Here is a 27558-nt window from a genome sequence, read left to right as displayed (position 1 = left end):
TTCATTATTTTTATCTTTTTTACACCAATAGTTATTGAGGCCCTTGGTATCCACAATATGAAAAAATGTTAACATAAAAGCGGACTTATACTAATAAAGAATTATAGCCACAAGTAGAAACTTCATTTCTAGGTGTGAAATATGCAGTGATAAGCACACATAGATGTTGTTGATATTCCAAATAATAAAAGAAATTCCAGATAAAGTTTCACAGCAGTAAACTTAAAAAGACAACAAATGCATTAATTATTCTTATGTTTGTACATAAATTCCAAAGGCTAAATGGCTCATGGTGTGATTATCCCTCAGCTTTGGCACTATAATGTGTGGCTGTGTTTCCTTAGTTATTATGTTTCTGTGTCCCTCACTAGCCAGTAAATATCTCGAACATGTAGATTACGTCCTGTCATCTCTGGTTGTCACTCTCTTGTACAGTTGCTTTGTGCAACTGTAGAATTGTGCAACCATCAAATTGTTAAGTATATTCAAATTATCATTTATTCCTAATCTAAGTGCTTCCATATGAAAATGTTGACTTAAGAGGGACTCCCTGCTGCTTTGTATGCATAATGATTATCTTGTGGAATGCAAGCATTGTTTTATTTGTAATTGGTCACCTATGACCTATGTTTAAGTTACTAAGACACAGTTTGGGAAATAAACTACTTCCTTGTGTGAAATGAGAACAGAAGGTAATAGACGAACTTGGACATTGTTTTCTTCTGTGCCGTTGGGTTAGCTCTGCTATTCACATAAAACCTAAAATCAAACAAGAAGTTTTGAACACTCTTTTACTCACATGATGCCAATCTAGTTATATTGTTGTATTTATTTCTTTGTAATATAGATAGGTTCAGTTGTGTTTATGTGGTTAATAACTCCCATGCAATCTAGCCAAAGAGACAAAATTCTACTCACAAAAAGTAGACTGCATTAAAAATTAAGCCTTCCGACACTCTGTTCAGGAATGCTTATGGTACATTAAACTTTCCAGACAGTAAACAATTCAATCATCTATTTTGTCTAGATGATGGTTTAACTTTACTGTATTATGAATAAGTTGCTTTTGCATTTATAGGGTCTTCACTTTATTTGTCTGCCCACTGCCCCCCGGCCATTCTCCATCTCCAAAAGCATCTTAGAATGGTGGCGGTGGACAGGGGAAGTACTTATATTTCAATTCAGATTCTATGTCTTCAGATAGAAGCAGACTCTAGGTATATGAACCAGGCTAGAACAAGAAGTGTGGCATTCGGATTCTTAGGTTTTATTTACTCATTGAATAATTCAGATATTTTAAAATATTGATCAAGTACATACATGCAAAAATCTGTGCTAATTGCTAGGAACACAAAGGTGTGACAAATGAACCCTAACAGGGCCCTTGTGAGGAAAATGACATTAATCAAATAATAATACAATTATATAGTCACGAGTAACAATAAGTGCCCACAAGTAAAAAGTATAGGACATTCTGAGAATACATACAAGGACCTGATCCAGAGTGAGCTGGAAAAAGCACCCCTGAGGAAATAACTTTAAATGTGAGTATGAGTCACAAACCTCTGTAGTGACAGGGCCTCTGCCTACCTCACCTGTCTCTTGTCCTGTCACTACCCATTTAACTCTCTGTGCTCAAACCTCAAAGGACTTCTCTAGTTTCTGAACCCTACCCACCCTACCATCTATGGGATGTGGTTTTCTCTGCCTGAAAAGAACTCCTTTGCCCCAACTCACATTTAAAGTCATTTCTTCAGGGATGCTTTTTCTTTAGTCTCAAAGACTTCTCAAGGAATGTTTGTTGGATGAATTAATGAGTAGTTTCCCATACATCCACTTTCACCAACTCCAAATCAAAAACTGCAGCAAGAGGAATCTCCTAAAACAGCAAATGTACTATGTGATTTCCAGCTTAGAGTCCTATCGGAGCTTTAGATTTTAGCTTTGGGGAAAAATTCCTTAATTGTATGAGCCTGGATGAGGTAGCACAGGGAGTGAGCATAGGTAGAAAAGAGATGTTCAAGCACAGTCCTGTGGTTCCCTCCCGACATTAGAGTTCAGGGAGGTGAGAAGGAACCAGCAGAGGAGACGGCTGTGGTCGGAGGCTCGGCGGTCAGTGTTGGTCAGGGTTACGGAGAGAATAGGAAGGCAAGAGATATCCAGGAGGTTCAATCCACAGGAGGCAAAGCCTGTTTCTCTCTGCATGGAATCAGTGAGCAACTCTGGGCTTGCTAGAACCGAAACCACTGTTTCCTCATTGGCAAGATTATAGGTTTTGAAAGATAATTAAATGAAACTGTCTTAAGTCATTTGGAGTAAGAATATATGGTATTTCTATAGTTAAGCAATATTTTTATTCTTTTTAAGGCATTACAATAAAGGCTGAGGGGAAAGCACAGAGTAGAACATTTGATTTTTTAAATTTTGTTTTAAAATCATTAACTTATTTAATTCAACAGAAAACTTGTGATAGAGGAATGTGTCTTTCTACTGACTGACACAGTGCTCTTTACTTTTTAAAAGTATTTCTCAAATGGTGATTAGATAATACCATTCAAAAAGATATGAAATGGGCCAGGCATGGTGCCTCATACTTGTAATCCCAGTGCTTTGGGAGGCTGAGACAGGAGGATCACTGGAGACCAAGAATTTGAGACCAGTCAGAGCACCATAGTGAGACTCCCATCTGTACAAAAAATTTAAAAATTAGCCAGATATAGTGGCACATGCCTGTAGACCCAGCTACTCAGGAAACTGAGGTGGGAGGATCATTTGAGCCCAGGAGTTTGAGGCTGCAGGGAGCTATTGACCATGCCAGTGCACTCCTTCCTGGGAGACAGTGCAAGCCTGTCTCAAAACAAACAAATAAAAAGATATGAAATAGTAAAGCTGTGAATAAAAGTCACTAACGTAAAAATGTGAATACAGCATTATAGTGCCAGAGACAAACATACACTTTAGGACTAGGTTGCTGTGAAAATGATCTTTTGAAATAGTTACAACTATGTCAGAGTGCCCTCAAGGTAATGTACAAATTTATCACCAAATGTATGGAAAGCACAGCACCTTTAGGGCATCAAACCTGGAAATTTTCTTGGTTGTGATTCATTTGGCAATGGCAGGGCATGTGTTAAATAATACCAGACAACAGGTAAGTGTTGCTTTTTAACTCAAAATACTTTGGGTTCAGTGTCTTTTATTTCACACTGTATTTGTTGATGATAAATCTGGTTGCAGATCCTTGGGGCTGTTGGACTTCCACAGTTAATGCCGTGTCATGTTTTTGTGTCAAATCGCCAAGTTTATTTTCTGTTAAGAGAAAATACAGTGACATTTTATGGAAATTTTATAAAATTTGTAAAATGAAAACAAAATTAAAACCAAATTATTTCTCTGGTAAGTCTTGATTGTAAATGTTAGAAAGAGTTACCACGATCTAAACTGGTTCACTTTCCCACAGGTATTTCTTTGTGGTTGAAGAAGACAATACTCCATTATCAGTCACAGTGACGCCCTGTGACGCACCTTTGGAGTGGAAGCTGAGCCTTCAGGAGCTTCCGGAGGACACGAGTGGGGAAGGCTCAGGTAAGCAGTGGATAGATCTGCCCCTGGACCTTTGAATGGATGGTTTTAAGGCTTGTGAAACATACAAACTTCTGTGTGTTAGTAAGAAAAAGCAGCATGGGTGCACAGGTGAAGCTGAAGGTATGAGACAGAGATAAGGGAAGTATCTTACCTGGGAGGGTGGCATCAGATGACATTGATCCTGACAAAAGGTTAGGAGAGACAGGTACGGGGACTGATGCCCTGAGGAGAAGGGGAGAGGTTTGGACTAGCCTCTATGGCTGTGGTTTGCAATCTTGCCTAAACATTCTAATCACATATAAGGCTTTAAAAACTGCTGATTTAATTGCCACGGGGTGAGGTCCAAACTTTGGGATTGTTAGCCCCGCCCTCCAGGTGATTCTAATATACAGCCAAAGTTAAGAACCTCTAATCTCCAGGGAATAAGAGATGGTGACAGAGAAGCAGAGAGGCATTTAGTAGCAGTTAAAGGCCAAGATGAAAACAAAGTTAGTAGGATGAGTGGGCTAAGCATTTAAAGAAGACAGATGATGGAGAGCAAATAAGAAGATAAGAGGGAAATGAGAAGAGTCTGTATGGCGCCCTGAAAGCTCTTTAAGGGCATCATAGGTTAAAGGTGAAGGCTTGACAATGGTGCCCTACAAAAGACCATATATATAATCTATATATATACACACACATATATATAGCTATATATGTATACTATATATATAGCTATATACAGCTATACATATACATAGCTATATATATAGCTATATGTACATATACATATATAGCTATATATACATAGCTATGTATATATAGCAATAAAGGCTAGCTATAGTAGTTACAAAGAGGAGCAAACATCACAATTAGGAAAATTATGGAAGTGTGTTTGGGAAGTAAAGGGACCAAGATACAGAAAACGAATCTTGATGGGCCTGTTTTTCCAGGACAGGGTCTGGCTCTGTCGCTTAGGAGTGCAGTGGTGTAATCTCGGCTCACTGCAACCTCCATCTCCTGGGCTTAAGCAATTCTCCTGCCTCAGCCTCCCAAGTAGCTGGGACCAGAGGTGCATGCCGCTATGCCCAGCTAATTTTTTTTTTTTGTAAAGACAGGGTTTCACTGTGTTACCTAGGCCCGTCTCAACTCCTGAGCTCAAGCGATTCGCCCACCTCGGCCTCCCAAAGTGCTGATTATGGCGTGAGCCACTGCACCTGGCCAAATCTTGATGTTAACATATCCGTTTGATGATTGTGTTTAGGAATTTGAAATTCTGTATAGCTCACTTTCAACCTGCAGTGATAAACTGGGAAAGGTTTCTTCTCACTGTAGCTACCCATTCATTCACCAAGCCCTGGAAACTTATCTGTACACTGGTATCTGTGTGATATCTGCTACTTACAGTAACAAAATATGGAAAAATTAGTTTAGTTTTAACACTATTCCTATGTTATTCCTGGGTGCATGTTCTATACGTTGAACCTTAAACACTCTTTTAAAAATGTTTATCTTATTTTATTTTATTTTGAGACAGGGTCTTGCTCTGTTGCCCAGGCTGGAGCATAGTGGTGCAATCATAGCTCACGGCAGCCCTGAACTCCAGGGCATAAGCAATCCTCCTGCCTCAGCCTCCCAAGTAGCTGGGACTACAAGCATGTGCCACTATGCCCAGCTAATTTTTGTATCTTTATTTTTTGTAGAGACAGGATTTCTGTTTGTTGTCCAGGTTCAGCTTCAAGTAATCTTAGAGCCTCAGCACCCCAAAGTGCTAGGATAACAGGCATGGGCCATGACACCCGGCCAAACATTCTTACTGGTACTTTATATTCTGTATTTTAATCAGATTGTCTAGTCCTTCTAACAGTAGTGAAATTAGCAAAATGGCCATCCAAATGCAAGCTGATACATTTCTTTTGGTAAGCAGATTGACAGTCAGGATTCATAGTATCTCAAAAGTTTATAGTCTCTGACCTGAAATTTTTACTAATTGGATTCTGCTCTGAATAATTAATTTAAATTCAGAAAAGCCTTACACATATATAAGAGCATGATGTATATTGGTCAAAATAAATATTATCTTGAATACATTTATAAATATTTTTACTTATGAACATGTACTATTTTCATAATGGAGAAGAAATAAGATAAAAGGATAACTTAAGGCTGGCAAGCCACAGTGTATGCCCTGACAGTAGCCTGTGCTTCTTATGTGTCTTCTAGGTGATCTGGAACCTCTTGAGCAGCAGAAGCAGCAGATCATTAATGAGGAAGGCACTGAGTTATTCTCCTACAAAGGCAATGATGTTGAGTATTTTATATCTTCTAGTTCCCCATCCGGTTTATATCAGTTGGATCTTCTTTCAACAGAGAAAGACACACATTTCAAAGTATATGCCACCACAACTCCAGAATCTGATCAGCCATACCCTGAGCTACCCTATGACCCCAGAGTAGATGTGACCTCACTGGGGCGCACCACGGTCACTTTGGCCTGGAAACCAAGCCCCACTGCCTCTTTGCTGAAACAACCCATTCAGTACTGTGTGGTCATCAACAAAGAGCACAATTTCAAAAGTCTCTGTGCAGTAGAAGCAAAACTGAGTGCAGATGATGCTTTTATGATGGCACCGAAACCTGGTCTGGACTTCAGCCCCTTTGACTTTGCCCACTTTGGATTTCCTTCCGATAATTCAGGTAAAGAACGCAGTTTCCAAGCAAAGCCTTCTCCAAAACTGGGGCGTCATGTCTACTCCAGGCCCAAGGTTGACATTCAGAAAATCTGCATAGGAAACAAGAACATCTTCACCGTCTCTGATCTGAAACCCGACACGCAGTACTACTTTGATGTATTTGTGGTCAACATCAACAGCAACATGAGCACCGCTTACGTAGGTACCTTTGCCAGGACCAAGGAAGAAGCCAAACAGAAGACAGTTGAGCTAAAAGATGGGAAGGTAACAGATGTATTTGTTAAAAGGAAGGGAGCAAAGTTTCTACGGTTTGCTCCAGTCTCTTCTCACCAAAAAGTCACCTTCTTTATTCACTCTTGTCTGGATGCTGTCCAACTCCAAGTGAGAAGAGATGGGAAACTTCTTCTGTCTCAGAATGTGGAAGGCATTCAGCAGTTTCAGCTTAGAGGAAAACCTAAAGCGAAATACGTCATTCGACTGAAAGGAAACAAGAAAGGAGCATCTATGTTGAAAATACTAGCTACCACACGACCTACTAAGCAGTCATTTCCCTCTCTTCCTGAAGACACAAGAATCAAAGCCTTTGACAAGCTCCGTACCTGTTCCTCGGCCACTGTGGCTTGGCTAGGCACTCAGGAAAGGAACAAGTTTTGCATCTACAAAAAAGAGGTGGATGATAACTACAGTGAAGACCAGAAGAGAAGAGAGCAAAACCAATGCCTAGGACCAGATATAAGGAAGAAGTCAGAAAAGGTCCTCTGTAAATATTTCCACAGTCAAAACCTGCAGAAAGCAGTGACCACAGAAACAATTAAAGGTCTTCAGCCTGGCAAATCTTACCTGCTGGATGTTTATGTCATAGGACATGGGGGGCACTCTGTAAAGTATCAGAGTAAGGTTGTGAAAACTAGAAAGTTCTGTTAGTTACCTTATTATAGAGATATATTATGTAGAACTCCAGGAGGGACATTAAATCACTTTAAGTATAAACTGACTACTCCCACAGCTGAGAGAAGTTGTGACCTGTACTTGTACTATGGAAGGAAGGATATCAACGTGTGTATATTGATGTTTATATAAGTAACTCTTGAAGGAGACTTGCTCTAGCGTGCCCCATGGTACCTAGTGTGTGTCTTATGCCGGTTGGTGTCAAAGATAGAGGACTTCTTAAAGGAACTTGCCATTCCTTGCTTTGACCACTGCATGAACTGCTTCTAAATTATTTTATTACCTAAAAATTTAAAATATGCCATTCATTGCACACACCCACAAATGCAAATCATTCCTCTCTATAGATGCTAGGATATATATAAATTATTTTATAAATTCTTGTTTTAAATGTCAGTGTTTCTATGACTGTAAACTATTAAATTCTTTTCCTATTACAGATCTAATCTAAGTATTATTAAGTGAATAGCCCTCTAGTCAGTTATATTGCTATTGTAAATTCTTGTTTGTTGAGTAAAATGTTTAAATACTATATGTATCTCATGTACAAAGTTGACATACATTATATTCATGTACATAAAATTAAAGATATTAGATTATATACTGTTCGTTTTCCCAAGCAGCTACCTTGGTGTATTCAATTTCTAATCTGTCCTCAAAACTGCACCTTCTGTAGTTTGGCATCAAAACAGACCCATTTTTAGTAACTAAAAAGGGATGCCCCATCTCTCTAAGTTACTATGTCATTAGAAATAGTTATTAAAATTTGTATTTTTGACGTTGAATAGGAGCCAGCTGTTAGGAGAGTTGAGAGAGCTACAGTAGACTTGTTTTAAAAGAATAGGACAAACCAAACACTGACTCGATAAGTATTTAACAAATTGTCCTTAATAACCTAAAACAATCACATTATAAGCATTTATTTTAAGTACAAAATTGAGATATTTCAAGTATTTTCCATCTGTTTGAATATTAGCAGAATAGTTAAATAATTACTTTAACCTCTAGCTGACGCAACTTAACAAATACCAATAAGGACTTTCATTAGTAAGAAGAAAACTAGGAAAGCTGTTGTTTTATAAAACTAATGGTCTGCTACTTTGAACTCTGATTTTTCATGGATTTTTAAAAAGTAATTTCAAGTGTAAGAGACAATTTAGGCAAATCATGATAGAAATATTTTATCAGAGACTGTGCACAAAGGGCACTTTTAGGTAATTTCATTTTCCACAGGTTCTATACATGAATCATGAGGGGTTACAAGAACATTGGTCCAGGAATCAGAAAAGTCTAGAATTTACCATCACCTAAAGCAATATGACTAAGAAAATCTGTTACCTCCCATCATCTCCCTTTCCCATCTGTAACATTAGGTGGTGATAGATTTAGATGAGATGACATTGTTAGATACTTTCTATTGTAAGAGGTGTCTTTGGTGGAATTCTATGATTCTAAAGTACTGTGACTACAAGTGTGGACAGGTATAATCCCTTTACCTCTACTGCCCCCTGCATGCTGACCCTGCCGTTCGTATGGCGAGCATTCAACAGCAACATTCCTGTGGAGTATAGATGGCTATGACCAAGGTAGTGTGCGTGGTGGTCCTTATAAAATGTGCTCTGCTTGCCTTAGGAAAAGATAGTTCCTAAAAACGTTATCATCCAACTCCTCAGTGTTAAGATATCTAAACAAAAGTGACCACATCTGTACCCAACAATAATGACACCTGAATTTTTTAACAGATAAGGAACAGTACCCCCATGGTTATGTAACCAACCAACTTGGAAGGAGAGACTTTAAAATTGAAAGCATCCCAGAGATGCTGTATCCTAAGTTATGAATGTGCTGCCACTGAAGAAGAATCAGCTTTCTCATATTACTCACATATATATATTATTACATAACAATGTGTTAAATGGGACTACAGTGAATCAAAGAGTTGTTGCAGCTTCTGAAGGTGACAGACTTAACTTTCAGATATTGCTTAATGCCTGGGAAACCCTGGGAACCAGGCCAAGTCAATTTAACCAAGCTTTTGCTTTTTAGCCAGCTGTGATGGTGGTTTCTACATAGTCTGGATAAATCTAAGAATTCTTTCATGGCCCCAGTGAAATTTGCCTTTTTGAAATTATTAGGAAAATGAAATACACATTGTGAAACTTCTATCACTCCTAAAGAAAGGGGAAAACCTATTAAAAATGAAGCTCTCTTATTTACTAATGCATTTCTATTTCAGGGGCATTTGGCTAAACTGGGGACAAAAAACAAAAACTTGTTCTTAATTAACAAAAGAACTAGAAAGAAGCTCATATGAAAGCACCATCTTGTGTTCAGTGAGCTTCAGGATAGCTCTGTTGACAGCAGGGCATTTAGAGTCCCAAGTATAGTCATGTGTCATTGGGGAGGGAAGAATCTTTGAGGACATTTAGTTTACCATCTTTTATTTTTCAGGTGTAGAAAAGAGATTAAAGATCATAGAAGTCAGAATAAATTTGTAAAAGTTCTCATAGTCAAAACAGCTGAGTAATGGCATTGCCCAGACTCCAAAATCCTGACCAGAATATAAATCACCAATTCTTGGTTTAAAGGGGTTATTTGTGAATCATTTTCCAAAAAAAAGAAGTACACTTTTTGTGTTACTTACCATTTCAAAGAAACTTATTCTTCAAGACCATTTCAGATTTCCTTAGGAATGTATGTGTTACCCATAATCGACCATTTCAAACTTGTAAGAAAAAAATTTTATGGTCATTTTGTTATTTTTAGAGACACAAAGTATTTCTAATCTAGGTTTGCATGCACATACAACCTTGAGGCTCTGAAATAATTAGTCAATTGCTTTAATTATAAGCCCTGTTTTTTAAAATCTAAAACTAATAAAAAATCTATGAGAATTATAACATTATTTTCTTTGTTAAATTACTTTATAATCAAGTCCTAGATTAAATGTTTAAACATGCATTTAAGGATTAGTGCTGAAAAGCACTTATTTTCATTACTCAGAACACATTTGAACGATTATGATTTTGATATGATGAAGAGACAAAATGACAAAGATGAACTTCAGAGTTTGAAAAAGGCTTAATGATTCTTAATGGTTTGACTCTGAATGAAACCACACATATGCGCATGCACGCACACACCCACACTTTTGTATATATTCAAGGAATCCGTTGTAGCTGAAACCAATCTAGTATCCTTTCCAATATTTTACCAATCCCTTCTAGAGATGATCTAGTTATATCATCTCATTTTACAGATGAGGAAATTGAGGCCCAATTAAGACTAGAATCCAGACTGCCTTACTCACAGTTTAATGTTCACTCAGGACTTCATCTTAAGCACTTTCTCACTATAGAAAGCATGGGACAACTCACCCAGAGTATACTTCTTTGTCTCTATTCACTGGCTAGCTTCAAAACAACACAAAAACAAGCATCTAACTTGGAGGACAATGTCATCTGGAGCATCTCCAGCCACTTCCTTCCCCCACTCTGATATAGTGTGACAGAGATACAATAGGCTGGGAACCTACTTTCTGGCCCTCTCCCTATGACCAAGTAGAGTGGCCACTGCCAGACTTTAGCTGGTCTTTATATGTAGTCAGCCAAATGACCTGGGAAGCACCAAGGTGCACTCACAATTGTGTTTCCCCAGAGAGTTTTAGCCAGAAAAATAGACAGTCTTTGGGGATTTGGGCCTTTGTTGTTTTGAAAGTGGGAAGTAGGAGAAAGGAGAACAGGGAGAGAAGTGGGGTGTGGAGAGAAGTATAATTTTATCTCATTTCTTTCTCTGAGAGATCTAAGAAGTCAAGAAAAGCAAGAGATCCAGTGTAATTTGATTTTATTAATGTTTGCATTCTGTCCTTCATGTAACCTTATGCTGGAGCATTGTACCTGGATCACCATCCTCTCTGTCAGAATTGCATCTCACTGATGGACATTTTCATTTCCCAGGAGTGGCTGATCATGCATCTGGGCAAGATTTCCTTCATTTCTCTTTACATTCTCCATTCCTGACCTTTGAGAAACAGTCATCAAAGTATAGAAATAAAGTCTTTTAAAATGCCTTTCCAGATGGACCCTTAGAACTCTTTCAAAGATGTTTGTAAATATTCACTCTAAGTGTAATAGAAATAAAAGGCTGTAGATCTTCATTACGGAAAAACCATTAGCTCAAGATTGAATAGCTCAAGGTCTTAGGCACAATTTCATCTTACACTGTCATTATTTAGATCCCAAAAAAGAGAGGGTGAGATTGGCTATGCCACAGTATAGCGGGGAGGAGGGCAATGCAGGGAAGGACATTGATTCCTAGTAAAAGATCCATTAAAAAACAGAAATAAGAATGAAGTACCAGAATGTAATTTATCATCCCTTTATGCTACAGAGGAGAACTTGCAAGGCAGTGTAAGGTTTCCCTGTAACTTGTTAGAAATGTCGTCTAGCCTTTGAGCCAGGAACACAATCAAGCAACCTCCCAGGGTATAGCCAGGCCCCAAGCCTCTTCAGAACTGGGCATAATGTTTTGAATTGAAACAGAGGTGTAAAACAGAGAGGTCAGAGCAGATCAGTACTGGTTATGGGTGATGAGATCCAGACAGAACAGTCTCGAAAAAAGTAACTCTTACAACGAGGGGGTATGATGGATGTGTTATTTTGTTTTTTTTGAGTGTAGTAGTATTACTGTCTGAAACTGGTCAGTTTTTAGGTGCAACTTCAAAATGTTGTTTGTGTCTCTCTTTTCTTGTAAACACCTGCCCAGATTAATACCCAATCAAATGCCATGACTTGGAAATAAACAAATATTCATTTCTTGTCTATAATTACCTTTTAGGATAATCCTTTCAACTTGTGTAAATAAGATATAACAGAATAACACCAATAGTTATTTCAAGATAGACTGAAAACCCCAAAATGCCCATATAACTCTGACAGTAGTGTGTTTCTGAGAAAGATTGTTTATAATAAACAGAACCAAGTATATGAATACATTACAGGCATAGAAGTCTGACTGTTCGTTCTCATCCCTTCCTATAAAATGAACTCAGACCTATTTAAATAGGATTAATATATTAGTTCCTTTCATCATACAGGCCTGATAATTTCCACATTGCCAGACCAACAAACAGTTTTTGGAAGAAGCATGTCACACTCAAGAACCACTGGTAAATGTCTCATAGGCATCTGCATTTGTCCGACCTGGTTTGTGCTCTGTGGGTCCATATGGCTGAAGTAACAAGATTGTGGCTTAACCAATGTCACAGTTATAACAGTAGACATAGATTGCTACATGAGCAATTTGGTAAGAGCAACTGATCTAGTCACAAATATGGCCCATTTCCAATGGTTCAGTTTTCATGTATCACAGTAGCTACACTAGTTTTAGCAACATTTGATGTTTCCAGCTCTTCTGGATATGGTAAGAACTTTAAGTGAGAGAGACAAACAAGCATGCATATATGTTTTAAATCATCAAATAAAATTCAACCACTTTTATTATGGTAAAATATAACTTTAAAAACATTTTTAAAGAAATAGCAGACTCTATTTCTATTTTATGGCTATTTTAAAAGAGTAATATTGAATATCTCATTCCTGCTGAATAAAGCTTGTCATTCTTCAAATAAAGAGGTCAAGCTGTAAATTACAGATTGCGGAATTTTGCCTTCTATTATGCACAGGATCCCAAGTTCTGTTGGGTTGTCCTGGGGTGATCTTCAGGTATGGGAAAAGATGAAAGAGATATGAAAGCAGGGTAAGAATCACAACATTTACATCTAAATTGAATTTTGTGCAAGTTCCATTGACTAATGGCAGAGAGCTGTGCTTCAAATACAGCTGTGGACTGAGCAAACTTGGCTGCTCTAAATACTGAATGCCAGTTCCTTTGCCAATTCCATGGGCAAGCATTCCAGGAGGCCCGAGTTAAAATGTGCAGATAAATACTCAGTTCTGGAGTTTTTTGGTGCCAAAGCATACAGAATATTGACTTTCTGCTATGGAAATCTGGGAAGAACGGAACTTCTGTTTTTAATATCTCTGAGGATTTAAAACAGTTCTTAGACTACTTATTACCTTTCATAAAACTCACTCCTACTTTAAAAGTCTCTTGGTGGCTTACCTATATTAAAAAGAGGAAAAGAATTCTTTTTGATTCCACTGAGTTTTCTCTTCTCTATTGAAGTTAAGCAAGCTAATAAGAGGATAGCAGAGGAAAAAGTGCAGAAGTGGGACTTTGGGCATTTTCTTAAACTTCTGTGGACTTGAGCTTCCTCATTTGTAAAATGAGAAGGGTGATGATCTCCTAGATTCCTTTTTGGAGAAGCAGGGAAACTAACAACCTTTAAGCACATACTGAGTGCCAAGCATTTGAAATACCGTTATTTAATCCTTATAACAACCCTGAGATGAAGACATTATTGTATTCTTATTAAGCAGAGGAGAAACCCAAAGAACAAAGAAATTACATAATGTGCTCAAGGTCACAAAGTTAATACAAGATGGAGCTGGAATTTAAACGCAGATACATCTGGTACCAAATGAATGCATTTTTCCACATCCACCTGTATGCTTGTGAGTTCCAGTGCTACTTAGTGAATCTCACCAGAATGGAATACATGACGAGTTCCTTACTAAAACTGGGGAAAGTTAAAGTGTATTAAAGCTTGGCCTGCATATTTATAAGCAAGTTTTCTCTGACGTAGATACAAATCAAGCATTAGGGACAGAAGACGAAGACGAATAATTGACAAAGTATTGCTAAGTTACTGTTATTGTGTAGAACTTTCCCGTTTTAATGGGGACTCATACTACCACAACAACTTTGCTTGGTGTTTCTTTGTGTCTTATAATATAGAGTTTGATGTAATGCTTACATATGATACAATGTGTCTTTAATATGATGTTAATAAACCTTTATTTAATGCTTTTGTGTTTTAGCATATCAAGAGTTGTCTGTGGTTGTCTTTGTTTCTGTTCCTGCTTTGCCTTTGCACATGTTTGACTTCTGTTATCATTATTTAGCAGCAAATGTTTACTGGGCCTTCATTAGATGCCACATCCTGAGATGAGAGTTATAGACTGAGCTGAGGCATCTCTTTAATCCACATAACAACCTTATGAAGTAGACATTACTATTTTCCACATTTTACTGATGAATAAACCGAGGGTCAGAGAAGTTTAGTAACTTCCCCAATTTCATGCAGCGAATATGGGGTGCAGTTCTGTGTCCAATTCAGGGTTTTAGATCATGCCAGTGCAGGAAGGGATGATACTTATTTACTGCCTTTGGGAAAGATCCTCTGACTGCTTTTCAAGGAACTCATTGGCACAAATCTACTTTTAAAATTTGTTAGACTTGTGTTCGGTCTACAAAGCACTTGTTTTGATGGCTCATGAGATACTTACTACTGACATTCTTGTGATTTGCTTTATTACACTTTTGTTTCTATATAAATTTTTCCTCATCTACTTCATAGTGAAAGAGTTCGCACAGCCGCTTCCAGAGTCCCAGGCTGAGAGCTAGTGAACTTCATGTCCTGCATGGGAAAGGAGCCAGCTGATGACAAGATTCAGGTAGTGTCATCAGCGCTTGTTTGGTTGGACTCCATCCTGGACAGTGCTAGGGAGGAATGATGGCCGTGTTGATTCTCTGGGTCCTCCTCCAACTTGAAAATATTTTTTCTAATTGCTAAAGTAATATTATAGATATATATAAACTACAAATTATTGAAACACATGACATGAAACTTGAACATTCGCCCTTATTATTTTCCCCAAAGAAAACTATTTTTAACAATTCTACTTGCATTCCTATACTTTTTGTTTCCTGTTAATAAAATATTTATTATCTTTCATTTTTATCAAATATGGAATTATACTGAATACACAGTTTTGCTTTTTTCACTGAATTTGATATTTTGAGTTACATTACCTGCCAACTTGACCTTTAAAAAAAATCAATTCTTCCCAGACATTCTCCAATGATTTGTGAAGGTGTGTGTCTTATGAACACACATATTAAATCATCCTGAAATTTAATGCTGAACCATCACCTACCTCTTCTATATTCACTGTTGCATATGCGCTTCCTCTCCCAACAAGTAACATATTCTAGAACTTGTCTTCATCTTTAGACTTATCGTGTCTTTGTGGGGGTGTCTCCCAGACAATATGGGATATCGCTTAGGGGTTCATGGACACATTATTCTAAGAATCAGACAAATACATTTAAATATAAGTTCAAACAAAATGTTCTTAAAGCCCAACTAAGTGTTTTTTATATTAAAATTTTACTGAATACTGTTTCTGTCTCACACTAATCAAGTTGATATTTGGCAAGTAAAGATGACATTCTGTATAGAAATTTTTCCTGAGTACATGTGACAAAGAGGTTGGGTTAAAAGCAGGTCATCCATCCCGGTGGAGTGGGATCAGAAACAAAAATAATAATAATAAAAAATAATAAATTTTAAAAAGCGGGTCATCACCTGGTTTCTCTTTTACTATCTCCTCACAAACCTCTACCCCCAACCACTTGATCTAATCAAAGCAAGGAACCAAGTATTTTCTTTTTTAAAAAAGTTTATTTTGTTGTGGTAAAAACACCTAACATGAAGTCTACTTAATAAAAAAGTTTAAGTGTATGATACAGTATTGTTGACTATAGGTACAATGTACATAGCAGATCTCTAGAGCTTACTCATCTTGCTTGACTGAAACTTTATGCCCATAGGTTAGTAACGCTCTATGTCTTCTCCCCTCAGCCTCTGACAATCACCATTCCATTCTTTTTCTTTCTTTCTTTTTTTTTTTTCTTTGTAAGACAGAATCTTGCTCTGTCACTCAAGTGCTGGAGTGCAGTGGTACAATCACAGTTAACTGCAGCCTTAACCTCCCCAGGCTCAGGTGATCCTCCCACCTCAGCCTCCCAAGTCGTTAGGACTACAGGTGTGTGCCACCACACCTAGTTAATTTTTGAATTTTTTGTAGAGAGGCAGTTTCCCCGTGTTGCCCAGGCTGGTCCCAAACTCCTGACCTCAAACAATCCACCTACCTCAGCCTCTCAAAATGCTGTGATTTATAGGTGTGAGCCACCACACTCAGCCTTCCATACTTTCACTCTATGAATTTGACTATGATCGATACATCATATAAGTGGAATAATGCAGTGTTTGTCTTTCTGCAACTGGATCATTTCACTCAGCATAATATCCTCAAGTTCCATGCATGTTGTTGCATATTGCAGAATTTACTTCTTTTTTAAGGTTGAATAGTAGTCCAATGTATGTATTTGCTACATTTTATCTATTCATCTGTCAATGGATGTTTAGATTGTTTGCATATCTTAGCTACTGTGAATAGTGCTACAATGAACATGGGAATGCTAATATCTTTTCAGTATCCTGATTTCAATTCTTTGAATAAATATCCAAAAGTGGGATTCCTGGATCATTTGGTAGCTCTATTTTTAATGTTGGGGGAAACTTCCGTGTTGTTTTCCACAGTAGCTTCACCATTTTGCATTCCTACCAGTAGTTTTCAGGGGTTTCCATTTCTTCCCATCCTCACCAATATTTGTCTTTTATTTATTTTTTCTTTTAATAATGACCTCCTAACAGGTGTGAGGTGATAATCTTATTGTGGTTGAAATTTGCATTTCCCTGATAATTAGCTATGTTAAGCATTTTTTTCATAAACTTGTTGGCCATTTGTATGTCTTCTTTGGAGAAATGTCTATTTATGTCCTTAGCCCATTTTTTAAATGTTGTTTTTAATAGACACATAATAATTGGCCATATTTGTGAGGCGCAGTGCAACATTTTGATACATGTATACATTGTGTAATGATAAAATTAGGATATTTAGAATATGCATCACCTCAAACGTTTATCATTTTTGGCAAGAGCATTCAAAATCCTCTCTTCTAGCTATTTTGTAATATATGATATAACATTGTTAATCATATCATCCTGTTGTGCAACAGAACACCAGAACTTTTCCCTCTTATCTAACTGTAACTTTGTACCCGTTGACTAATCTCTTCCTATCCCCCACTTCCCACTACCTAGTTATTAGTTGTTTCCTACTGAGTTGTAGGAGTTTTAAAATATGTTTTGAAGATTAATTGTTTACCAGATACATGATTTACAAATATTTTCTCCCATAGGTTCCATAGAACCATAGCCTTCTCACTCTGTTGATCATTTCCTTTGCTGTGCAGAAGCTTTTCAGTTCAATATAATCCCAGTTGTTTATTTTTATTTTGTTGCCTGCGCTTTTGGTGTCATAACATGCCCTTTCAAAGTAAATCTTTACATGTATTTCTGAATCACAATTAAATATTCTGAAGGGTTTGACAATTTCTTGGTTGGTTAGCAGGTAGTGGGAAGAGAAAGACTCTTACCTTTTCATCTATTACTGCCAAACAGTTCTGGCATAGGTGAAAAAGATAAACATCTTCAAGCTCTCTGGCCACTTTCTCCTTTGCATGCTGCTCTTTGGAATGTTCAGGCAGAAGACTGACACATGGCAGACACAAAAGAAGATAGAGATGCGGGTTCAGTGTCTCTGCTGTCTGGGAATTAAATGTCACGACAGCTGTCTCTGTAAAGAGCTTGAGCAAAGATACTTTAAAATTTCCATTGCATGCTCATTCCAAATTCTGGTTAAGTGAAATGACAATAAAAAAGTAAACTGAAACTACTTTCAAGGGATCCACAGAGGACTAAGACTTGAAAAGTATATTTAAGGAGTATATAGTAAAAATTTTTATTGCATCTGCATTTGAGGTATGATAAAATACACAGTTATGCTAACATCTGGTTTGTTGTATATGTCCTGATTTTATGTGTATTTACAGGAATGTATGTGTGTTTTATATGAATAAACAGAGGATATAAGGTTATGTATAAAAACTATATATGGCATATATTAACCATTACATACTTAGATTTAGATTTACATACTTAGATTTATGTTTTCATGTTCCAGAATGAGAATGCCTTTTATTTTTAATTTTTCCTTCTCATACTTCCTTTGTCTGGTTTTCTTGTAAACGTTATCCTTGCCTCACAAAACGAATTGGGAGGCATTCCTTCTCTATCTAAGAAAAATTTTGTATAATATTAAGAATTATTGTTTTCTTGAATATTTGAAAAAACACAGCTGTGTTTTATCATATGTTATTATCATTTGGGGTGTTATGACTACTTTATTATTCTACTTCCTTACTGATTATATTCTACTCAAGTTTTCTATTTCCTTTTGAGTCAAAACTTTAATTTATATTTTTCTTTAAAATTTGCCATTTGACTTACATTTTCAAATTTATTGCCCTCAAGTTGTTCATAGTATTATGTTATAGTCTTTAAATATTTTACCTATTTATAGCATTGTTTCCTTTATTATGTTTTAAATTGTGTCTTATCATTTTCTTTATTATAATGGTAAAATAAATCTTCCCAAGAGCTTACCTATTGCTGTATTTTTTCAGCAGCTTCTAGTTTTGTTAATCTTCTAAATTGTTTCTTTGTCTTATGTTTTGTTGATTTCTAGTCTTATTGTTATTATTGTCTTTCTTCTGCTTTCTTTGCATTTTTACTGTTTTCCTAATTGCCTGAGTTAATCATTTAGCTTACTTATTTTTATGTTTTTACTTTCTAATATATGGTTTTCCAACCCTACATTTCCTTCTGGGTGCCACAATAACGTTCCCTTTGAGTATAACTCAAGTAGTGTTCTATTTGTTTTTATATAAAATGTTTTGTTAGGTGATAAGACATTCATAATTCTCACAATGATTTCTTCTATTATTCAAGAATTGGAGTATTATTTTCTTTTGGTTATTTATATAGACAATTTTATTATGGTCCGAGAAGGTGGTCTGTATGCAATTAATTCTATAGGAGTTATAGTTATTAAGATTTTCTTTGTGTCTTATTCACGTTCAATTTGTATAAATGTTTCGTGAGAGCTTGTAAAGAACATGTATTCTCAGACCATTAAGTTTCTACAAAAAATATGCCCATTCACACAGCTTGTAAATTGTGTGCTTCGAACATTCTATATCCTGGTGAGGGGTGGTGGCTCATGCCTGTAATCCCAGCACTTTGGGAGGCTGAGGCAGACGGATCATGAGGTCATGAGATCGAGACCAGCCTGACCAACACGGTGAAGCTCCGTCTCTACTAAAAATACAAAAATTAGCTGGGTGTGGTGGCGCGTGCCTGTAATCCCAGGTACTTGGGAGGCAGAGGCAGAAGAATTGCTTGAACATGGGAAGTGGAGGTTGCAGTGAGCTGAGATCGCACCACTGCATTCCAGCCTGGTGATGGAGTAAGACTCCCTCTTAAAAACAAAAAAAATTCTATATCCTTTCTTTTTGGTTTATTTGACACATGATTTCTGAGAATTAAAATTTCCAATAATTGTAGAATTATCAAATATTCCATGTAATATTGTTAGTTTTTGCTTTATATATTATAAAGTTGTGTTGCTATGTGCATATGAGCTCAATATTTATAACTTTTCAATGAATTTCCCTTATATCATTAAAGAATAATATTTATACTATATAGTCATTTCCTTAATCAAGTTTTTTGTCTAATATTTTTATTTCTACCCCAACTTTCTTTAGGTTAGTAGCTGTTTGGTACAGCTTTTATTTTGTCCCTTTGCAAATATGTTTAAATTACATTTCTTTTGAAAAGCATAATGGTAAAAATACACATGTGATATGGTTTGGCTGTGTCCCCACCCAAATCTCATCTTGAATTCCCATGTATTGTGGGAGGGACCTGGTGGGAGGTAACTGAATTATGGGGCAAGTCTTTCTGTGCTGTTCTCCTGATACTGAATGAGTCTCACGAGATCTGATGATTTGCTAAGGAGAAAGCCATTTCCCCTGGCTCTCATTCTCTCTTTGCCTGCTGCCATTCACGTAAGACGTGACTTACTCCTCCTTGCCTTCTGCCATGATTGTGAGGCTTCCCCAGCCACGGGGAACTATAAATCCAATTAAACCTTTTTCTTATGTAAATTGTCCAGTCTCAGGTATGTCTTTATCAAAAGTGTGAAAATGGGCTAATACAGTAAATTGGTACCAGTAGAGTGGGGCATTGCTGAAAAGATACACAAAAATGTGGAAGTGACTTTGGAACTGGGTAACAAGCAGAGGCTGGGACGGTTTGGAGGGCTCAGAAGAAGACAGGAAAATGTGGGAAAGTTTGGAACTTCCCAGAGACTTGTTGAATGGCTTTGCTGAAAATGCTGATAGCAATATGGACAATGAAATCCAGATAGAGGTGGTCTCAGATGGAGATGAGGAGCTTGTTGGGAACTGGAGCTAAGGTGACTTTTATTATGTTTTAGCAAAAAGACTGGCAGCATTTTGCCCCTGCCCTAGAGAACTGTAGAACTTTGAACTTGAGAGAGATGATTTAGGGTATCTGTCGGAAGAAATTTCTAAGCAGCAAAATATTCAAGAAGTGACTTGGGTGTTGTTAAATGCATTGAGTTTTATAAGGGAAGCAGAGCATGAAAGTTCAAAAAAATTACAGCCTGACAGTGCAATAGAGAAGAAAATCCAACTTTCTGAGGAAAAATTCAAGCAGGCTGCAGAAATTTGCATAAGTAACCAGAAGCCAAATGTTAATCCCTAAGAAAATGAGGAAAATGTCTCCAGGGCATGTCAGAGGTCTGCATGGCAGCCCCTTTCATCATAGGCCCAGAGGTCTAGGCAGAAAATATGGTTTAGTGGGCCAGGCCCAGGGTCCCCATGCTGTGTGCAGTCTAGGGAATTGGATCCCTGCATCCCAGTCACTCCAGCCATGGCTGAAAGGGGGAATTGTAGAGCTGAGGCTATGGCCTCAGAGGGTGCAAGCCCCCAGTCTTGACAGCTTCCATGTGGTGTTCAGCCTGCAAGTGCACAAAAGTGAAGAATTGGGATTGGGAACTTCTGCCTAGATTTCAGAAGATGTATAGAAATGCCTGGATGCCCAAGCAGAAGTTTGCTGTAGGGTCAGGGTCCTCAGGGAGAACCTCTGCTAGGGCAGCACAGAAGGGAAATATGGGGTCAGAGCTCTCACACAGAGTTCATACTGGGGCACCATCTAGTGGAGCCATGAGAAGGGGACCACTGTCCTCCAGATCGCAGAATGGTAAATCCACCTACAGCTTGCACCATATGCCTGGCTCTCATTCTCTCTTTGCCTGCTGCCATTCATGTAAGACGTGACTTGCTCCTCCTTGCCTTCCTCTGTGATTGTGAGGCTTCCCCAGCCATATGGAATTGTAAGTCCAATTAAACCTCTTTCTTTTGTAAAGTGTGCAGTATCAGGTATGTCTTTATCAGCAGCATGAAAATGGAGTAATACATCATGAGAATACAAAATTGGTAACAGTGATGTGTTAATTACAAAGGTTAGGTAGTTATTCAAGTTGAATTTCAAATTCTAAACTCTTTTTGATGGCCAGGTTAAAAAGGAGACATGGTCAGTTACATAGATCATAATGCCATAGAGGAATGGTATCATGCCAATTCCTTAAAGAAATAAAGTGTTTCCTAGCACTAAATTTTAAACAGAATTGGATGTGAGAGTGATCTGGCATTAAGTCAGCACATTTATTTACCACAGCTTATTCATATGACCTGACCGGCAAAACGTGTGTCGTATTCATCCCATTCCTGTTTGTGCAAAATTGAACAATCATATTAGGAGGAGCTATCTTCCTAGCTAAGAGTGATTTTCTTTGAAAAGCTTATATGAATAATTACATTCTCCTAAGTGAATCTCTGAAAAGCTCTTCATTAAAAAATGCCTGCATTTCTCATTTGGAACTCCTGTCTGGAAGGTAGAGAGATGAGGTTATGTAATAAAAATATCTTCAACAGCCTTCCTATAGCAAGTGCAGTGAGGGCTGTTAATGTGGCTGTTTCCTCTAATCCCTCAACAAAAATCCTAAGGCTTAACCTTAAAACACAAGGTCCATATAGACAATCTGCCTGGGGCCAGGACAATATGGCACCAGCATGTACTTGATAATCTGATTTGATAGAACTTAAGAACATCCTACAAGGGAGTCAGTGTTCCACAAAACATAGCCTTGATTTAGTCTGATCATGAATATTTTTCTAAGGTGAGATTCTGATAAAGATAGAATAGCATAGTCACTTCAGATTGAATTCTCTGGTGAGGATCTGAAGTTTTGAGTTGTGGATTGAAATTTAAACCATGTACATTAAAAGCAAAACATGAAGATGTGTTAATTACGTGGAATTCAATTCATGGAATTGAAGAATCTAAGCAAGAATATACACAGAATGGAGGGCCATCTCAACTACACATAGAGTATTCAACCACAAACAACACGATTTTTATAAAGAACGATTCCATTTTATACATGGGAAGTAATTGCTTAAAAATACACATTTTTACAGTGTATAACGTGGCCATAATGATTTTGGCCAGTTAAAAAAGTAGATGTTGCACACTTTTCATTTTTAAAAAATCCATTAAACTTTACAGCACAATGACTATGTATACAAATGTTAAAAAATCATTTAGGAGCTTGGGGGATCCCAGAATAGAATGCAGACTTTAATCATAGATTCTTACTGTATTACAAATGTATGAAACAACCTCACTGAAGAAAGTGTGGAAACAAGTTGCTGACCTCAGTAACTTGGTAAATAAATTTTGTAAGATTCAGGCCAAAATAAGCTGTATGTAAGCACCATAGTCTACTTGATAAAGTTCTTCCCAATGAGGGCAAAAGTTATACAATTCTGAGAATGCTACGCGTGTATAGTGAAATTGTGCAATTAGGTAAATGGATTACAAATGGTGGAAGGCAGGTTTCTCACTGTTGGAGTGGGAGTTTACAGGTAAGTAGGACAGAAGGCTAGAATGATTCATGTGATAATGAATGAAAGTCAGAGATGCCAGTATATGTTCATGTTTTTATTAATATAAATATTTAAATGCAGAAATATAATATTTATCAGTTTTGTATATACAAAGGTTAATATACATACACATATTCCTATGCTCTGTTAGCTGAGAGGGCCTAGAAGCAATGACACCCTAATCACAATGAACACATCTAGTACCCAAATCTTTGTTTCTAACACCATTCTCCAAAAAAGGATTCAGCGTTCCTTGGAGAAATGATTGATTCTGTGACTGGGACACAAAATATACAAGATGAGCCTGGAACATTTTATACCACCAGAAAGTAAGGAAATAATTAAAAAAATAATTAAAAAGTTTTAAACCCCACAATGCTAAGTGTATGTCAATAGAACACAGGAACCAACTGAAAGTGCTCCCAATGCCAAACCAGGAACAATTTGAGCAACAAAATTAATAAAGTAGTATTGGATTACAACTTAAAGCATAAGTAATATTCATGGGTTTATACTAATGTAAATTAATTAATTAATAAGTGGGGAAGAGGAGATAAATCTTCCAGGCAGAATTCCAAATAATGTATGTACATACTCTCCCTGGAGGGTGCAGAAAGCAAAACTCTCTGCTCCTCAAGTGTAAGCTGTGCACAGTGACTGCCTTCCAAAGAGTACCGTATGGAAAGCCAAGTGGAGGAAGTAACTTCACAGTGGAAAAACCTGACAAAACCCCACTGCAGCCAGATAATTAAGGTCAACATCTGCAATGATAAGTCATCTTGATAGTAAGTACTCTGACACATGAAGTGGTGAAAAATAGTACTTTATCTCTATGGTCTTTCTGGGTGCCCAAATCCTACTATATTAATCTAATCATGAAAAAGATAATCAAATTCCCGTTGAGGGACCTGCTGTAAAATACCTGACCAGTACTCCTCAAAACGATCAAGGTCATCAAAGTCAAAGAAAGCCTGAGAAATTATCTTAACCAAGAGGAGCCAACAGACATGACTATTAAATGTAGCGTGGTAACTTCAATGGGATCCTAGAAAGGAAAAAGGACGTTAGGTAAAAACTGAGGAAATCTCTGTAAAGTGTGAACTTTGTTTAATAATAATGTATCAGTATTGGTCTGCTAATTGTAACAAATGTGCCATCCTAACATATGATGCTAATAATAGGAGACCGGCTATGGGGTAGATGAGGACCTTCTGTCCTCCCTTTATAATTTTTCTATAAATCTAATGTACATCTAAAAAATAAAGTTTATTATTTTACAATACATGTTGCCCTGTGATCTTAGAAAAAGCTGGAAAACACTATCAGCACATGACTAATATTGGAAAACATGGTTTCCTATAAATTCACAAGGATGTTCTAGTTGTAAATATACCCCTTAGCATCTAGACAAATGTATCCACTGTATGAAGTTACTGGATATGAAACAAATAGTGAAGGTCTGTTGGGAAAAACAACCTGTGACGAGTTTTATGATGGTTTATTCACTTATGCATTTGGCAAATATTTATGGAGTGCTTCCCGTGACCCAAGCACCATGCTAGATAATGGGCAGAAAATAGGGAAAAACCAGACATGGTCACTGCATTCCCAGAAAGTCTAGTCTACTGATTACTAAACTATTTTTTTCTGATAGCTGAGTGGAGGCAATGCCTATCAAGGTGACTTCCAGCTCCAGCAGTAGCAACGTATAGCCAACAGATAGAATCCCAGATATTTTCTGAGCCTTTAGCATGGGGAACAAAGGAAGAAGAAGGTACCCAGGACTTTAGAAACACTTTCAATACAAATCCAAAATAAAATAAGAAAGGGAGCAAAAAGAAAAAACAAAACAAAACAAAACTGCCAGAGGCCAGGCACAGTGACTCCCACCCATAATCCCAGCACTTTGTAGGGCCAAGACGGGAGGATTGCTTGAGCCCAGGAGTTCAAGACCAGCCTGGGAAACATAGTGAGATTTTGTCTCTATTAGAAATAAAAAATATAGGACTCGGGCGGAGCAAGATGGCCGAATAGGAACAGTTCCAGTCTCCAACTCCCAGCGCGAGTGACACAGAAGACCGGTGATTTCTGCATTTTCAACTGAGGTACTGGGGTCATCTCTCTAGGGAGTGCCGGACAATCGGTGCTGGTCAGCTGCTGCAGCCTGACCAGCGTGAGCTGAAGCAGGGCGAGGCATCGCCTCACCTGGAAGCGCAAGGGGGAAGGAAATCCGTTTTCCTAGCCAGGGGAACTGAGACACATAACACCTGGAAAATCGGGTAACTCCCACCCCAATACTGCGCTTTAAGGAAACAGGCACACCAGGAGAATATATCCCACACCTGGCCGGGAGGGTCCCACGCCCACAGAGCCTCCCTCACTGCTAACACAGCAGTCTGTGGCGATCTATCCGCAAGGTAGCAGCGAGGCTGGGGGAGGGGCGCCCTCCATTGCTGAGGCTTAAGTAGGTAAACAAAGCCGCTGGGAAGCTCGAACTGGGTGGAGCTCACAGCAGTTCAAGGAAACCTGCCTGTCTCTGTAGACTCCACCTCTGGGGACAGCCCACAGCTGAGGTCCAATAGGGAAAGCAGCGGGGGCCGGTGCAGAGGCAAACGACTCTGTCTGACAGCTTTGGGGAGAGCCGTGGATCTCCCAACGCGGAGGTTGAGATCCGAGAACGGACAGACTGCCTGCTCAGGTGGGTCCCTGACCCCTGAGTAGCCTAGCTGGAGACATCCCCCACTAGGGGCAGTCTGACACCCCACACCTCACAGGGTGGAGTCATCCCTGAGAGGAAACTTCCAAAGGAAGAATCAGACAGGTACACTCGCTGTTCAGCAATATTCTATCTTCGGCAACCTCTGCTGCTGATACCCAGGCAAACAGGGTCTGGAGTGGACCTCAAGCAATCTCCAACAGACCAACAGACAGTCCTTCTGACTGTCAGACGGAAAACTATCAAACAGGAAGGACACCTACCCCAAAACCCCATCAGTACGTCACCATCATCAAAGACCAGAGACAGATAAAACCACAAAGATGGGGAAGAAGCAGGGCAGAAAAGCTGGAAATTCAAAAAATAAGAGCGCATCTCCCCCTGCAAAGGAGCACAGCCCATCGCCAGCAACGGATCAAAGCTGGTCAGAGAATGACTTTGACGAGATGAGAGAAGAAGGCTTCAGTCCATCAAACTTCTCAGAGCTAAAGGAGGAATTACGTACCCAGCGCAAAGAAACTAAAAATCTTGAAAAAAGAGTGGAAGAATTGACAGCTAGACTAATTAATGCAGAGAAGATTATAAACGAAATGACAGAGATGAAAACCATGACACGAGAAATACGTGACAAATGCACAAGCTTCAGTAACCGACTCGATCAACTGGAAGAAAGAGTATCAGCGATTGAGGATCAAATGAATGAAATGAAGCGAGAAGAGAAAACCAAAAGAAAAAAGAAGAAAAAGAAATGAACAAAGCCTGCAAGAAGTATGGGATTATGTAAAAAGACCAAATCTACGTCTGATTGGGGTGCCTGAAAGTGAGGCGGAAAGTGGAACCAAGTTGGAAAACACTCTTCAGGATATCATCCAGGAGAACTTCCCCAACCTAGTAGGGCAGGCCAACATTCAAATTCAGGAAATACAGAGAACGCCACAACGATACTCCTCCAGAAGAGCAACTCCAAGACACATAATTGCCAGATTCACCAAAGTTGAAATGAAGGAAAAAATCTTAAGGGCAGCCAGAGAGAAAGGTCGGGTTACCCACAAAGGGAAGCCCATCAGACTAACAGCAGATCTCTCGGCAGAAACTCTACAAGCCAGAAGAGAGTGGGGGCCAATATTCAATGTTCTTAAAGAAAAGAATTTTCAACCCAGAATTTCATATCCAGCCAAATTAAGTTTCATCAGTGAAGGAGAAATAAAATCCTTTACAGATAAGCAAATGCTTAGAGATTTTGTCACCACCAGGCCTGCCTTACAAGAGACCCTGAAGGAAGCCCTAAACATGGAAAGGAACAACCGGTACCAGCCATTGCAAAAACATGCCAAAATGTAAAGACCATCGAGGCTAGGAAGAAACTGCATCAACTAACGAGCAAAATAACCAGTTAATATCATAATGACAGGATCAAGTTCACACATAACAATATTAACCTTAAATGTCAATGGACTAAATGCTCCAATTAAAAGACACAGACTGGCAAACTGGATAAAGAGTCAAGACCCATCAGTCTGCTGTATTCAGGAGACCCATCTCACATGCAGAGACATACATAGGCTCAAAATAAAGGGATGGAGGAAGATCTACCAAGCAAATGGAGAACAAAAAAAAGCAGGGGTTGCAATCCTAGTCTCTGATAAAACAGACTTTAAACCATCAAAGATCAAAAGAGACAAAGAAGGCCATTACATAATGGTAAAGGGATCAATTCAACAGGAAGAG

The 27558-nt window shown here is 38.1% G+C and overlaps 1 protein-coding gene across 4 annotated transcripts in view; it reads left to right on the top strand.

Annotated features, from left to right (window-relative positions):
• The window catches only part of NDNF (neuron derived neurotrophic factor), a 43635-nt gene extending 29484 nt beyond the window's left edge, over window positions 1-14151 (top strand). For all 4 annotated transcript variants that reach the window (XM_033215143.1, XM_033215141.1, XM_033215144.1 and 1 more), the window contains exons 3-4: window positions 3461-3585; window positions 5788-14151. In XM_033215143.1, coding sequence (XP_033071034.1) covers window positions 3461-3585; window positions 5788-7181 — 1519 coding nt within the window. In that variant the 3' untranslated portion in view covers window positions 7182-14151. The remainder of the gene's footprint in view (window positions 1-3460; window positions 3586-5787) is intronic.
• The last annotated feature ends 13407 nt before the right edge of the window (window positions 14152-27558 follow it).

This window comes from Trachypithecus francoisi, unplaced genomic scaffold, assembly GCF_009764315.1.
Source record: "Trachypithecus francoisi isolate TF-2019V2 unplaced genomic scaffold, Tfra_2.0 Lachesis_group1, whole genome shotgun sequence".
In the NCBI taxonomy this organism is placed as follows: Eukaryota; Metazoa; Chordata; class Mammalia; order Primates; family Cercopithecidae; genus Trachypithecus; species Trachypithecus francoisi.
Note: the sequence above shows the minus strand (reverse complement) of the source record. Positions and strands in the feature narration are given on the sequence as shown.